The following is a 17,271-nucleotide window of genomic DNA, read 5'->3' as shown; positions in this document are numbered from 1 at the left end:
TGCTAAACTATATATGTTTAACAAGTTAACAATGTAAAACGTATTTTGTATTAAAAACTAGTTTTCCGGTGATATTTGATACAACAAGACAGGTAAAATGAGTATTTCTATCCAAAAAAATTGAAATTTTCGAAGTTAAACATGAAATTATTAAATTTTTCTTCATTTTTTAACTTTTTTCGATTTTTCCGACGAATTTTGTGTTTAAAAAATAAAAATATTTGTCAAATACTTAATAAACAATCAAATAAATCATTTGATTAAGTTTTTTTAATACTTTTAATGCAATAAAATTAGTATTTCTACCAAAAAATTAAAAATTTCGCCGAAAAACACAAAATTATTAATTTTTTCTTCATTTTTCAACTTTTTTAGGTTTTTCCGACGAATATTGTGTTTAATATTTGTCAAATACTTAATAAACAATCAAATAAATTATTTGATTAAGTTTTTTTTTATACTTTTAACACGATAAACCAAGTATTTCTAGCAAAAAATTAAAAATTTCGACGAAAAACACAAAATTATTAATTTTTTCTTAATATTTTTTCCAATTTTCAACCATTTTTAACAATTTTCCCTAATAAAACTTTGATGATACGCAACTACGCACTTGATATTCTGAAGAATAACTGTACTGCACTATAAATTAATTTAAAAATATTAACAACAATAAACAAGCTAAAATATTTCCGCATTTCCGGCCGACTTGCTCACTTCAGAGCCGGAAAACAATACATTCTCCCCTCACGCTTCGCCAAACAGCGCCGCTCGTCGACTCTTGGCGATATGCAAAAATTAATTAAAGCCCCCAAATAGAGTGCTCACAAAGAATGCGCCGCGTGCCGAGGAAATTCGTTTACTTATCATTATTTATTAGCGCGGCGAAACGGCCGAGGAAAGCCGTAAAACAGTCAGTTTTACTCGACTAGAAAACTAGTACATGCTTGTACTTGCTAAAATGTAGCAAAAGAGCCGGAGACGAATAAAAACGAGAGCAGCGCCAGCTCGTAAAAATAAAGCGTACGATTAATTATTTATCACCATCTTGCGCCCGTACAACAAACAAGTTATTTTATTCCGCATGTGGAGAATAAATCAATTTTTAAAATTTATATTAAAACAAAAACCGCCAGCCACGCGACGATGATTTATTCATGGCGTCGATTTTTTCCGTATTCATTTTCACGTTTTGACGTTTTAACGATACAAAACGTCTAATATGAGACTAAGATATAAATTCAGGCAGGTTTTGCGCAAAACGAGAAAAATCAAGGACGCGAATCGCTGCTGGTGGTGCCGGTGTGTGTGTCACGCCGGAAATTTATGGCGGAAATCGCATGTGACAAATTGAATTGTTTCGGGCTTTAAAGCGATCGCGAAATAAATTCACCACCAGACGTTTCCAAGAGTACACACGAAAAAAGAAGTGAATTATGTGCGCAAAACTAAAATTTAGCGCTGAATTTCTGTTTTGAAAGCTAATAAGCAATTAGGTGAAGCAAACTTGACTGCCTCGGCTGCCCCCTAAGTGGCGGTAACTTGTAGAGAAGGTCTGAAACTTCCACTCACCTGCAACAATAAAGAGAAACAATAATTAATATAAATCACTCGCTGTTTGCAGTTTGCGTTTCGCAATCTTGGAAGACGCAGGGCGCGCAAATGAAATTAGTTTCGTTGTAATGACACCGCGCACGTGCTCACTGCTCAAATTTATATACAGGGTGTTCAATTTCTATAATTTATCACCACAAGTGCAACCAACTTCCGGTTTTCCGGTTCCAACAAAAATTATACACATGTAAATTTTAAACTTATAAAATTACACTTCCGGTTTTCCGGTTTACAATGTCCATAGTTGCAACAAAACGTAGATGGCCAGTGGCTCCCTGGAGGTATCCACGAGCGAAATTGAAGCGCATCGCAAGACGCGCGCCGAGAATGTTCAGGAGGGATACATCCGGGATAATTCGGAATCGATCCGCCCATCCACCCCTCTACAGCTACTAGTGCTAGTGGTAGTATCTTTTAGTTAGCCGGGCGTGCACTTCAAACTATATCCATGATTAAAATTCTTCGCCGACGCTATCTCATTCGCGCAAAAATGTTTTCCGGTCTGCGTGTGAGTGCACGGACGGCCGCTAACCGAGCCGGAAGCGACTCTCACCTTAATTAAGTCGACCTGCCATATTTCAACTAAATAATTGGCTTCATTTTTCAACTCTTTAAACTTTGCGCGCCTCGGAAACTTTTCCGCGCCGGAGCAAGATAAGAGAAACACTCGGAAACTTGCAAACAGTTTTCTGATTAAACACACAACGCGGAATCAAACCTCTCCCCATGGGTTGGTTACAAAGGGCTATGTTAATTAATATACGTTGCATTTCGAGTTGATTTTTCAGTTAATCTACGCTGTCAGTGAATTTTAAATTAATTAACTTGCTTATCCGAACTATTTTGTGTAAGTAGCTAACAAGATTTTATTTCGGCGCGTCGGCTAAAGCAATATTAATGCGTCGGTGTTGTTACAGCTTCGATTACTTGATCGAAAACGCTTTTATCGCTAAAACGACCCCCCACGCAATCAGGCCGGAAGTCATAAATCATCATTATATAGAAAATCCGAGCTAATGCGGCAGAAAACGCGCGGAAAAAATACTAAATCAAACCAACTCAAGTGAATGTTACATATTTCACGACAATTGATATCAATTTCATTCAATTACAGCGCTAAATAAATTATTTCCAGCGGCGCCTCCACCATAAAATAAAATAATTTCATTTATCGTCGCTAACAAGCAACACTTTATTTTTATCGCTATTAAATTACAAAATTAGCAACGTTTATACGTCCCTAGTGTTAGTGCAGGGTAGCAGGGTAATAGGGAGGGAGGGGAAAGTGTCGTTTTGCTTTCGCTTTTTGCTTTTTGCGTTTCCCCATCCAGGAAACCCTCTCACATTGCGCGTAATTCCACTCGCACGCGCGGTATAGTTGCCGGCGACCGCAAATGTGCGCATTAACGTGAAATATTAGTATTGCTAATTATGTGCGCACAGAGAAGCACGCCTCCGCCACAACCACCAAAGCCACCTTAATCAGAAATGACAGCGTAATGGACGGCGCAATGATACAATGACTACAACAACTCGGGCAGGCACTAATTACCTCTCTACAAACTGCTAGATAACCAATGATAACCAACACCTAGACGCTGGAAAATATCCGGAAATTTTCAAGGAATCGACGCTCGTAAATATTTCATAATTAGCTTGTGTTTATGTCCGGCACGTCGAGGTTTATTGATATGAATACCCCGGGTGGATTTAGTGTTGAGTTTTCCAATTGACTGGCGTAATGCACGTCGAGTTCGAAGCCGTAAAGTCCATAAACTATTATATGCAGTAAAGTCACCCTCGCACACACGGAAATCGACTGATAGTCATATCGTGCGCGAATTTCCTCAACTTTCATGCGGGGCGAAGTTTACGAGAGAAAACTCACTTTTGAAATATTATCATATCAGAGCGAGGGATGGCGGATTTAATTTGAATTTTAAAGTGGCTGGCTGTTATCCAGTTAGAGTTAATAAAAGAACTTGTTTTACTCGTAGGAGATAAAAACTACTAAACTCGTATTTTTGGAAAGCAATATTAAAATAGACAATTAAGTATCCAGTGGCTAAACGGGAGTTTTAGTCACGAGTGTAGCGAGTGTTTAATCAATCGAGTGTTTAACAACTTTATTTTTTCTACTTTCACTATATTTTTTTATAAATCTTCAAAATTAGAGTACTTTAGTCACGGTCGTGGCCATCAGTGTTAAAAATAGTACTTTTCGTGTTTAAAAACAATGGAAAAACTAGCACTATAAAAGTGAAAGTAAAAAAATCAATTATTGTATCCACCCCGGGACTAAAAACAGTGACTAAAATATTTTAGTCACGACCGTGTTTAAAGTACCACTCTTTGTGTCTAAAAACCGTGGAAAAACTGGCGTTTTGAAGGTGGAAGTAGAAAGAATCAATTATTGAATCCACCCCGTGACTAAAACCGTGACTAAAGTACTTTAACCACGAACCCGGCAGTCCGTGATTAAATGACCACTTTTTGTGTCTCGAAACCGTAGAAAAACAGGTGTTTTAATAGTGGAAGTAGAAAAAATCAATTATTGTAGGTATTTTTTTGATGAACCGAGAATGGAATTTAAATGTTTTTGCGCAAAAATGTGCAACGTGAGCGAATTTCAGCGGCATGTTTGACGCATGCCATTAAAGCCGTAAACTTTTCGGCACACTAGTGGCGAATAATGTGTTTTCGCTCGCGATTTCAGCGCTCCAGCATGGTTTTTGTTTTAATAAGCCTCGCGCAGCGCGAGCGCAAACTTTTATTTTCCAAGTTTGCGCTCGGCGCGCTGCAAACGACACCATAATCCACCCAGACGGCTGGCTAATGCATGCATATTTTGCTCTCGCGGTTGTTTAAACGCCAATAATATTTCTACATTTCGGGGCGCATGTATGCACAACTAAATTTCATGTCGGCATTAAATTCCAAACAAGTGGAAAACATTAAATTTTACATTTTACAAAACAAAGCAATTCAAACACTACAACAGAAAAAAATAATAACTCCTCCTTTGTTCATAAAATCCTTTGTGAATTTAATTTTCTCACAAGACTGAAATTTCACCCTCCGCGAAAGCCAAACCCTAATCGAATAATTGAACAGTAGTTGAAATTTTAATTTAATAATCGATCGCACGTCGCCGCTTCAAAACTCGCAATCTCCTCGACCCCGAAAGTGCCTAGCAATGTTAATTAAGAAAGTCCTTAAGGATATCACCCCTCGTGTTCTATTCGTCCTTTTTCTCCTCGATGGGATAAAGTAGCAATTCGCTTGTTCGAGAATATTAAAACCGGTGAAAGTTTTTCAAGTATGCGAAGAAGAATGAGGATAAATAGCTGAACTGATGAGGCGTTTAACGAAGGCTGACAATTCGGATCGCAATTAAAAATATTTACGCAAATGTTAGATTATTCATTCTGAAACCTTTTATTTGGGTCTAAAAAGTATGGGATTCGTATGCAAACAAAGTTAATTTATGTCTTTCGGGAGGAGCAACAAAATTTATCCCACAGACCATCGAGCCGCATCAGCAACACACAAACATTCGCATGACCCGATTCACCGTTCGCGGTGGTTTGGCTCAACGTCGTTAACATCGGGCGTAGGTTGATCCACGACCGCGACGACCACGACGACGCAAATCCCAAAACAAAGCAACGTCAACCCAGGAAGGACCAAATATACCCAACCCAAGGCCGTGGTAACTACTGGTACCAAAACACTCGCAGGCGGGAAAGGGAGGAAGCAAGACGTAAACCAAGCACATAAACCCACACAGACAAACACAGACAACACAGAGTGGTACTATAGTGTTCTACGGTACAATGGATAGGTCATTACGAAGGCCCCAGCTTCTTGTTGTTGACTTGCGCGCTTACTCACTACAAATTTAACGGGGTCGGCACTTGGCAAGTGCATTAAAGTTGCAAGTGCAGCGTCATCGTCACGTGGCGATTGTGGAACTGTCAGGATCATTGCTCACTGTGTAGATACGAGTACGTCCATATATTTAATGCGGGTTTGTGTAAAAATACTCGTAATTCAATTTGGTTTGTTAGGCAAACAACGCTGATGGACCCGATGAGAATAGGCGTAAAGAGTGAAGAGTGAAGAGTTGAGAATTTCCGCGCGTTCCTGATTCCAATCTTTTTTGCAATTACACCCGAGTTATTATATAATTGAATTCAATCGGTCGGCGAACGCGCGAGAACAAGAGCAAACAAGACAGCAAAGTGAACGCGAAATGAAAATCAACACGAGAGATGTTCACGTTTGCACAACGCTTTTATTTTATTCTTTATCTATAAACTGATCAGACGTATGCGATAAATCAAATGTATGAATAAAAAATAAACCAGAGAGGAAGAAATTTACAGTGTAGCCTCTTTATAACGACATGACGCTACATCGAGGATCAAAAAATAATCAAATATTGTGAGTCTTCGCAGATTGACATCTGTTTAATCATTTGTTAACTGGTTATAAACTAAATTACTCTAGTAAAAATGCCAGTAAATATTTCCTGAAGTCTAAATATGAATTCCGTGTCGCTCAGTTATATTAACTTGTGTTATGTTTAAATGATTTTCTAGTAACGCAACGTGCACCCCAACAAATTAGCTGAAAAATCGTGCTTAAGTTATAGAAATTTGCATTGCAATTTTCCGGGATATTGGGATCATAATTACAACAATATATCAAATGTTACCATCGATGTCATGTCTTTAAAAAAATATTCTACCTCATAATTGCTGGAAATGAAAATATTTTTCGTTTTTACCCAAAGAAATTAATATAAACCAACCAAGTTATACAAATTTCGTTCTTATAAAGAATCTACACTTTAGTTTGTAAATTTTGCAAATGTTTTTGCCCAGTATTGATCGCTGCAGGCGGTGTGAGGTGTGCGTGTCAACGAGGATGATCCGGTGGCGGCGCGCGACTAGATTAAGTGCGGCGCGCTGCGAAAAGGTGCTAATTTCGAATGCAAACAAACTTGCGCAAACAGAGTTACCGATAGATCAGCGACCCAATCAACGCTTTTTACACAATCCCACATACGCGCACGAAAACACATTTTACTCACACTCATACTCCTACAATTCACAAGTGGATTAAGAAAACTTTTCATAATGTTGAAATTCATTTCGGGATTATAGAATTCAAACATACGGCATAAAAAGAAAAAAAAAACGAAAACACTTGCACATTTTCTATAATCGCATCGCATTACGTGCGCGCACACGTTGAATTCATTTCTCATCGAGATCGAAAAGCATTACTTCTACTTACACACCGCCATCCGGCTGCCTCTTTCGCATCCTCATCCGCTAAACTCTCCTCACACGTGCATGTGTTTATTGTCTCGTCGGTGTGTTGGTGAAAAGTGAGCATATTCCCGGCGACGCGACGTGCGCGCATCTCTAATCCTCATCCCTTGTTCACGCTCTGATTAAATTCCGTCGATATATACAATACAATATACCCGCGTGTGTGTGTGTGTGTGTGTGCATCATATTCGTGTATATTGGGCAAACAGATGTTGTATTCGTTAATGCCCTGCCATTATCGTGCATTACACATAACGCTAGCGCGCATATCTGGATATCGGGATACCGGAATACCGAAATACCAAGAGATAGGTATGTGTTTGAAGTTGAAATTTAATGTGCTCAATATTTTATCTAGTTTAAAAGTGTCTATGCTATGTACTTACGGTTTGTAAATTTTCGAAAATTAAATTCGCACTCACCTGAAACAGAAAAAAAATTAATAAATTAGTTTTCATTAAAACCTGATTAAAATTTGATATTTTATTTATGTTTCATTAAGTTTTCCTCTTCCGGCATCAATTTACTTCGACGCAACTTGACGTCGCGCCGCTTCCTATTAAGTTAGACGTCTTAATGCACATCGCATGCGTGTGTGTGTGTGTGTGTATGCATTAAAACCCAAGTGCAGTCATTGCAGCAAATGGAGCGCAAGACTTCTCTCTGACATGCATGTCGTCGGCGTATGCTCATATTTACTTAGCGTCTTATGCTTTTCCCAAATGGGAAAACAAACGCGAGTGGAAGTAAAGTCATTTACAACAACAGAAAAACAGCAAAAATTAAAACAAAACTTTTCAGTTTACATTGATTTTTCGACTTGAATACACTTAATGAGACATGTCGGCATGTCGCGATTTGTAAAAATGCGTAAAACATTAGGTGTCGCCAACATTTGTACACAGGCCGCGTTCTCGCTCCGCTGAGTTTTGTTTTCCGCGCAATGTCTCGTCACTATGCGCGCCGGCTTGTTCGACATTGCTACGAGTACACAACACACAGGGAGTGTTCGTCGTTGTAGCGCAAGTTTCACACGCGACTATTCGCGCAATACAAAAAAACCAAGCTAAGCACCAAACACAACACGCGTCGCAATGCGAATGTGCAACGAACAAGACTGATAAATGAAACACTCTTCGCTCCAGCGCTCTGCTAAAACTAAACTGAAACTTGTCGCAATTAACACACATTTTAACTAAACGCCAACATTTTTCTTTTTTATTACCCAATGTGTTGAATTGTTTTGATTTGTCACTTGTCACTTATCACTTGGTATGCGTCGTCAGAAAATTGTAAACTCGATCAAACGCTTCAAGTCGTTTCGCATTCTCGAACGCGCACGCCACAAAGACGAAATTTTACATATTCCAACACGAACTAACCGGAAAAAAGTCATGTTCAACTGGAATAAAAATATAAATTCCTAACATTGTTATGTTTATGTATATTACTACGCGCTGCGACTTTATTTGATTACGTGAAGTGAGAAATACAAGTCACACGTCCATTTGGACCAGGGCCAAATGTGATTTTAAGAATCATACATTTATAAATATTTTTATAGGGAAATAGGATATTATAGTTTATAATAACGACACCAGAGGGCGCGCAGTACAAAGAGGTGGGGATTGACTTTTTTCAGTCAGAACTGAGGCTCAAGTACGACTGAACGCGTTACGCACTGCGCGCTGCCCTTTTAAGCCTGCATAGTACCCGCAAAAAGTAGTGGGGGAATCATACTACGCGCAATACTTAAAAAACCCATGAAATTTAGTCACACATCCATTTGGCTGTGACCCAAACAAATTTCCAACGTCATAATTTCCCAGGAATGATTCTATAATATTAAATATTATATACGTAATGATTGTAAAACTCACACGTCGCGCTGTTAATGTCCTCCAACGGCACTATGCGCAATAAATGCGAGAATTAATAGCAGAAGACATTAAAGGGTCTAAGGACTAATAGCATCAACGGCGCTGCGTTCGAATCTCTCACGTAGGTTAACTTAACTAATATCCGCATATTAATTACATCTTTACACTTTACGGCTTTGTAATTATTTACGGTGCACAAAGAGCACACAATCACTAATGAATATTAATTAAACACCCAACCAACTCAAACTTGGCGAACAAATAGCCAAACAATAATGCATAATATTTACCTTTTTTTTTTCTCTATTCTATTTCGTTGAATAATTTTTGCACAACACTAGAATTTAACCGACCCGTTCACGACAATAAACTTACACCGACTGAGTGAATGTCTAGCATCGTAGCAGCAAATCGAACAATCGCCGCTGTTATCGCTCGACCTGAAAGATTACTTCGCCGCTTGCACAATGACCTTCCAGCTAGACAACATTCAAATCGCATGTCAACAATAACATCAACAAGAAATAAAAATTGATTCGACAGGCAATTACAACTTAACAAGCAATAATTGTAATTAACAACTGTCGTAATTGATGGACATATTAATATTATTTCTGCTCGGATTGTCAAAAAGCAAACATCAAACATTTCCTATTCAAATTCGTAACGAGTGTTTCGCTGCGCCTGTAAGGCTTGTTAGTAAAATTGGTATTGAATGGTAGCGCACACGAGAGCGTGGGAATAAAATCTAGATTTAATGAGTTCTTTCTCGTTTCACTCGCGCGATACACATCCGAAAGCTACCATTTTGTTCTAGTGCGTTCGGAGCGTTTATCGTTTTGAAAAATGCGATCGTCCCAGTCGCAGGCGCAATCAAAAACGAATCTCGATCGGAAATCGTACGCATGCAACTAACGACATTGCGACGCGACATCTGCTATACGGAAAAAAAATACAATAATCCCAGCCTAATGAAATAATAAATTTAAGTCAAGCACGAATCAAAATTGAAAAAATGCAAACAAGATATTATATTGTGTATGTTTGTGTCGCATTCACGCAAAAACCACCCAATCAATTTTGATAAATTTTGGTGTGGAGATATTTTGGACCTTGGAGAATAACATAGACTACTGCATGTCGCAAAAATATAACATACAGGGTGTATAAAATAGTTTGCAAGTTTAAAAACGAAAAAAATAATAAAATTTTTAATTTTTAATTTTTCGATGTGAAAATAATCGATAGGACATTCATGGTGACTGCTCCGACGTTCGCACGTCCTCGGCGTCGTAAAACGATACTCGTAAATCTTTAGAAAAACGTATCTCGGAAATTTTACTGCTGCGCGTTTACGGATTCGCCAAGATTACACACGTCAAAACGTCACCTTCGTAATAAAAACCCGAATACGGTACATCTGAAAAAATATTAATTATTAAAATTTAATGTCGCCGCCTGTCAATTGTCACAATGTTAATTATTTCGCACAATGACACACCGAACCGACAAGATAACGGCCGGCAGGCTAGCGGTTCATTTCACGACTTAAACTGCGCATTCATCGCGCTTAATCGCTAAACTTTTAAAAATGACATCTCGAGATTATGATGACATGCACCGCCGCCCGAAACTCGCCGGTGAAGATCATCATCGAGCCGTGATCGATTCCTTTAGTTTTCGACCGGCGAGCGGTCATCGAACTTGACGCGTGAAGGTCGCAATGCGTTTTCTGCCGATATACGAGTAACACCACCGCCGTTGCGAGAAGGATGTAGATATATGTACCTTGTGGCTACTCAAATTGTTATGTGTAATGTAATCGTGCGCGCATGCAGCCGAGTCATTGTCCACTTAACACTTTTACAAACAACTAAAACCAAAGTTGTTCATGATTCGACGAAAACACGTTTGTTATAATGATAATAATTCTAGCTGCAAACAAAAACCGGACATAAATCATAACTTTTATTCGCGCGCGGCGAATTTATCCTCTATTAATGCAGATTTTTTCGTTTTTTCATCCATCCATGGTAATCAAATTAAATCCAATAAAAATTCACCCGAGCTGAAAATATTGTTGTGAAATTAAAAAATATATACTGACCGCACTAAATAATATACTACTGGAGATGGATAAACAGGGATAAGCGCATAAGCTGTGATTGTGATATTTTGTCCCCGGTGTCACGTAACGCAATGCAATGCGAGTGTGGCCAAGCATTAAGTCGGATAATTCGATGCGCACTGATGGGATGTGGCGGATATAGTGGCTAATCTCATTCGGAGAGGGTTGCTGTGCAAAACCTACAGCATTTACCTTTTATCTGCTTCCATCATATCAAAGTCAGAATTTGTACAGGGGTAATTTGAGTTTCAGGTCATCTCGGATTTAATTGCTTTTTGATTGCGTTTGTCGTTGGTTGTCATTATCACGATGGCGCAGATTGTTGCTGATTATTTTATTAATCGCCCGATGTAAATGTGATATAAATAAACAATGTTTAATTTAAACAATGCTTAATTGTTGTTCCAGTTGGTAATTTAAAGGAATTTCATTCTTTTCAATGTCTGCAGTTGAACAAATTGTTTTTAAATGGGTCGATTAATTAAAAAAACAAGCGCTCGACGAAACTATGCAGCGAATAAACGATGAAAACGAAACCAAACTGAATTTATTCGCATTCTTTCGTCTTGAAAAAAGTGTTTTTGTTAATTTATGTATTTGGAGCAGAAATTAATTGCCGTTTAAAAGTGTTTAGATTAATCGAAACTATATTAAATTAATTAAAATTAAAATTTTAAATCTAAAATATTTGAACTTTTGTATGTGGTTTATTTCTGGAAATAAACGAAATTTTTCGAAAAGTCGTAAATTTCCGCGCGCGCAATTTTTAACGCTGCTCGGCAGCCAAACAATGCAAAGTTGTTAAAATTGTTTCTACTTTCGAGTGTCGGCATGGTAATTAAGCGCGCGCTTCGAGTCGCGTTTAATTTCTCATTTTTATGCGCCAACAACACCCCCGAAAACCTCGTCAAACACCAACAACAGCACACAAAAAAGCGAAGTCAACTCAGAGAGAGAGTTGAGTTGATAAAACTAGGGTATTTGTTTTCGGCCGGCTTGGAGCAAAGAGTGGAAGTTGAGAAGTTAATTCGCGTTTGGTCGGAGGGCGCAAGAGCGTGTTCCAAGTCGTAAAACTAAAATAATCAAGCAGGCAAAAGTCGGCCGAGCAAGTTTTATTAAAAAGTATTAAAATTAAGTTAAGAGAAAAAGACTTGAAACGAAAAAAAAAAAATCAAATTAATTGAATTAAATTTCCATGTGCGTGGGAGGGTAAAATTTAATTCCAACCCCTGTTAGACAATCGAGCGAAGAAAACGGAAAGATCAACATCAACTTTGTTTGGGTGGTTGTTGTCGGCAAGAAACAAATATCCTCGAGTGAGTAAAGCGGAACAAAACTCCGGCGCGGAAAATTACTCGCGAGAATTTAACCATCCCCTTTGCTTGCTTGATAATTAACAAACTTGTGCGTGAATAATAACGCATTATTCACACGACAACGCATTATAAACCCACAGATGGCACTGTACTCAAATTAAATTCCATCCAAATTTCGGACATGCTTGATTAGTGCCGAGCGGTAATAAGACGAATAAAAGCATGCAGCAATGCATTGTCTCGTTGCTGCGGATTGGATTTTGAAGAATGTGTGTGTCAATGAGCGCGCGCAATGTTGCGCCACCCGCAAAGATCGTGATGCTTATTATTGCGCCGAGGTAACCAGACACGCCGTGGTCGTGATTTCCAGCAGACCGCCTGGTTAGCACACACAACACACATCCATCTTCGACTTCATCTCTTAACCAAAAACGTTCAATAATCCCTACTAATATTATAAATGCGAAAGTCCTGATGTTTGTTACACTTTCACGCAAAAACTACTTAACCGATCATCATGAAAATTTGTACACATATTCTTAGTGGTCCCCGAATGGTTATAGGCTACTTTTTAGTTAATAAAAAAAATATTTTTTAAATAAAATAAAGAAATTGTTTAGCCAATAATACCTCTGCATCTGGCTATTTGACTACTTTAACGCCATCTAGCATTCCAGCAATAAAGCTCAAACCTAAGTACTATAGTACCATCACACTGTATTATCACACTGTATTACCGACAGCTACGTCAACATCAAATCCAATTGACTACACTATGGAGACTGTACACTATACTTCCATAGACTATACTTTCAGCCATTTTAAACTTCCCGCCATTCTACTTCATTGTTACTTCTTCTGTGACTACAGACGCGTACGGAAGCAACTTCATTCTTTTAGATATTCGCGGGTTAAAGCTAGTAGCATATAAATTACTCGCAGTGCAATAAAAATAATTAATTTTGCTGCCGTGTTGACATTGTCGCCGGTAAAATATTAATCTCTGGCAACAACTGGAGGCCAGTTGTGCATAGAACTAGTTTTACTTGTAGGTCTCGGATGCATTTGGCCCAGAGCGTCGACTAACAGTAACTTTGCATGTGATGCTGCATCGGTCTTTCGAAACACCGCCGCGACCGCGACGTTGCATAAGTAATGCGATCGACGACGACAAGAAAAGTTTCCGTGCCGCGAGAAGAAGAGATATGGCGGTGTCGATAAGGCTAGGCCACAGTTATTGCCTCCACAGCGACGGCCATAACTGTAACTCTTCTACAAACACACTCTAGAGACACAAAAAAACCACCGAAACTAAAATAATATTAAAGAGCCGCGCACGAAATCAATACGTATCCGCATTGAGCTTTACTTTCACTAACAAATTGGTTAGCCATGAGATTAGATCAACTCTCAAAAGTCAAACGCGTGAGAACTTAATTTCTCTTATTCTATAGCTCTTACATACCAGGAGTATAAATTTTTTATTCTGAAAGCTTACCAGTTTTTTTCGTCTTCTTTAACGTGGACGGCGCCCTGATGATCGTAGGTTTAACATTGTACGTGATGCTCTTTTTGTGCTGAAGTGTCGACTTCCGGCGGCGCACCTGCCGCCTCCTCGGCACCGGCGACCGCCCGGGAGGCACGTACGGCCGCTGACTGTGCTCTGCCTCTGACGAGCTCAATTCGTTATCGTTATCATCGCCGTCGTAGTCGCTGCCGATCGATCCCAACGACACCCGCGAACAAGCGTCCTCGGAAAACTCGCCGATATCATCCGGAAGGCTTTCGTACAGCCCCTCCGAGAGGAAATCCTCCTCCGGCGGTGGTCCCGGCAGGTTGAAGTGACGCACCTCGCGCATTTGCACTTTAAACGATTGCTTACGCTTCACAGAGGAGACTTTTGAGACTTTACGCTTTTCAGGTGGGACGAAGATCATCGGATCTAGTTTCAGGGATTTCAAACACCGTGGAGGTCGACTGACCACTACCTGATACATTTCACTTTTGGAACAACTTCCGGTTTTAGATTTTCTACGCAGGGATGTTTTGCGTTTGCGATAACTACTGCGGGTACTACGCCTGCTTAAAGAACTTCTCTTGGAGTCTACTATGAGAGCAGCTCCACTGGTCCTTTTGAAGTAACCATCTCTACTTACGGATAACTTAGGTTTGGGTCGCTTTTTTCTAAAGAACCCTCTGGATACAATGCTATCATCAGACAACTTAGGGATTGATATACTAAAGGAGAATCCAGAATCTTTACTGGAAAATAACCCGGTACTAGCTGTAGTATTACTAGTAGAAGACAAGGTCCTCCCAACTGGTGGACCAGGTCTTTTCTGCAACCTATTAATCACTATGGGATCATCTCTCAGGTCCTTCAAAGCACTATCCAATGAATTATGAGCACCTATAGCAGTAGCAGAAGATCTAGGCATTTCCAAACTCCTCGGAGCCATGGCCTGAGGAGCATCCATCCAAATCCTACCCAAACTGATCGAAAGCGAACAGAGTTCTTCTGTACCAGAATCAGGATGGGGAATCAATGGAGGAGGTGAGAAAGTCCTCTGACGTTCCCGCTTTCTAATAATAGGAGATTTCTTCACATCAACATAATCACCCCATGGAAACATCTCAACTGCAGAATCATTACTCTCCTTACGTTGGAGCAATGGCGAAGTTTTCGTCGTCTTTTTCCTCAGGACAGGCGAAGAAGACAACTGTCTTATAACAGGTGGTGCAGGAAGTTTGATCTCATCGGAAGCCGGTACATAAATGACTGTCCTCTCAGCACCTTTGGCCCCCGTTGAATGGGTGACACCACCTGAGGAGTCATCTTTCCTAATACCTTTCAACCATTGCCCATAGGCAATCACACTTTGTCCAGGTCCTTCACGACTATTCGAGTCTGTTTTCTTTCCGCGTCCTGCAGATGCAGGATTTACGTTAATTTCGACCTGTGTACTCTTGCTCTGTCGACATGGCACCACCACTTCGTCAGCAGTAATCTCCTCTATTGTCTGTGTAGCCGCCTCCAACTTTTGGCTGGGCGTCTGCGACTGCGTCTGTAACTGCTGATGTTTCTTCTTGCCTCGGTCCAGATAACTCTTCCGGATCGAAATGCGCTTAAACGAGTCGCTGCGCTTAAAGGACGACTCCTTGTCCTTTTTCTTCTTGCCGCCCCCGACGAGGCGGCGCAGATTCTCAAAGGTTATCGGGCGCATCGCAATTCCAGGGGTTGTTTAATCCTTTTTTATTGCCAGCGTCGGCTCCTGCTGCTGCACTCGCTGTGCTGCAGCGGCCGCATCACGGCCGGCACTTTTATAACGCACCTAAACGCGATGAGAAGACAGAAGAGACGAGAGACGTTATTTTGATAAGCATTTTATGTGCGCGCGTGTGTCCTTTTATGGATTCTGGTAAATCTGCATATAAAACGCTTTGCGCTTAAATTAAATTTCTTCCTTATTTTATCTCGGCGACGATGCGTGTGTGTATGAGCCCCACCTCGCGGACGCGTAAACGTTACATTATTAAATCAAGTCTTCGCTTGAGGGTGTCAATTAAAAAACTTTACTAGTCTTCCAGGTGCGCTGCTGCAACCGAGTCGAATATAATTACAGCTGCGCGAATGTTGCACTAATGAGCGCGGCGCACCGATAGAGTTCTAGCCACACCTTGCTTTCTCATCTTTAGTAGCATTATGTAATATACTAACAGTATATGAATGCTTACAGTTTTTCACTAATTACTTACGCTCAGAGAGCTACGATTTCCCTTTTTTAATTTTCACGCCCAAACAGTTATGATTCGCTATAAATAGACTTGGATGAGAGTAGATGAGAGGAGGACCTGCCGGACCTCTGACACGCGTGAACTTTGCTTTGTTTATACGACCGCTCCTCGAAAGAAGCGCGCGCGTGGAAAATCAAATATTTAATGCCGTTCTACGCTCCAACCTTCAACCTGTCTCTGTGAGTCTGTGTGTAAGTGTATGTTGCGCTTTCCGCGGATCAAGTCAAGCACCTTTGATTTAGGTGTTTGTTTTGTCCAATGCAAATTTCCGCAATGTTGCGCGCCATGTTGTTGTATTCTTTTTTCCTCACTTCTTCAGCGCGCGAGAGATATGTAATCCCAGCGCGCAGGTTCCAAGCGTAAAATAAGCGAATGAATCAGTGAATGCGCATTTACTTAACCAACCGATCAACTTTACACAATTTACGCGGAAATCTCATCCTCAGTGCGCAGCGCACGATGAGGCCGTAAAATATGCATTTATTTGCACGCTCGTGGCGTGTGTTCGATGCAAAACAGAAGACGATACGGATCAACTCCGACGTCTTCCTGTTTTATCAACGCGAATAAATCACAAATTCAGGCTGCAATCAAACAACCAGCACCAGCGAGATAGAGAAATCTCTTTCGGCGATCATAATAGTAATTGATTGCGTTTCTTCTAATTCTCGATCGGTGCTAGCGTAAAAGTTTGCTGTTAGAAGCGCGCTGCCACCATCCGGTTGGATATGATTGATCATCACATCATCAGGATTACGTGATGGATTGCGTGCAATATTAAAATCTTATTTTCTACAAATAAAACTTTAAGAGTAATCTGTTTATTTATCAAAAACAAAATAATTTTTCTTTAAATACGGCCCTGTGGGTTAAAAATAAAATAAATCCACCTCTGTTTTGGCCTAATCACCAAAAGCACAATTCACAATTTCCGAAACACGTTTGCACGAGATGGCGGCCAACAATAAGAGATCACAACTTCCTTACACTACTCCAGTTGTAGCCAGCGTGTCCTACAACACAACGCAGCGGTATTGCCGAGCTTGCAGATGGAACAAAGCTTTTGAACCTCTTAGGCAAGCGATTCGACAGTCGCGGAGTCGTCGTCGTCGGTTACAGCTATTCGGTGCCGCTCCACTACTGCCACTTCGATTTATTAACGCAACATTAGAGCGCACCGACGGGCATTACCGTAC

General features: G+C 40.1%; 1 protein-coding gene and 1 long non-coding RNA gene across 12 annotated transcripts in view; both read right to left on the bottom strand.

Annotated features, from left to right (window-relative positions):
• Positions 1 to 17,271, bottom strand: part of DIP2 (disco-interacting protein 2) — an 87,060-nt gene that overhangs the window by 26,170 nt on the left and 43,619 nt on the right. For 4 of the 11 annotated variants that reach the window (XM_065307887.1, XM_065307888.1, XM_065307889.1 and 1 more), the window contains exon 2: positions 13,779 to 15,612. The exons of 6 other annotated variants lie outside the window; for them this stretch is intronic. In XM_065307887.1, coding sequence (XP_065163959.1) covers positions 13,779 to 15,504 — 1,726 coding nt within the window. In that variant the 5' untranslated portion in view covers positions 15,505 to 15,612. Of the gene's footprint in view, positions 1 to 9,126; positions 9,303 to 13,778; positions 15,613 to 17,271 lie in introns of those variants that run through there. One more of the 11 variants, XM_065307900.1, reaches the window with a different exon arrangement.
• On the bottom strand, positions 1,025 to 7,378 carry LOC135796029 (uncharacterized). Its single transcript, XR_010549216.1, has 2 exons — positions 7,343 to 7,378; positions 1,025 to 1,572 (listed from the first exon to the last, which is right to left on the bottom strand). It is a non-coding gene; the product is annotated as an uncharacterized lncRNA (long non-coding RNA).

The sequence above is a fragment of the Atheta coriaria genome, unplaced genomic scaffold (assembly GCF_025399875.1).
Source record: "Atheta coriaria isolate IRGN ID8LTWV9N9 unplaced genomic scaffold, Caltech_Dcor_3.1 hic_scaffold_7_pilon, whole genome shotgun sequence".
In the NCBI taxonomy this organism is placed as follows: domain Eukaryota; kingdom Metazoa; phylum Arthropoda; class Insecta; order Coleoptera; family Staphylinidae; genus Dalotia; species Dalotia coriaria.
The sequence above is the reverse complement of the archived record's forward strand: the minus strand, read 5'-3'. Positions and strand labels throughout refer to the sequence as shown.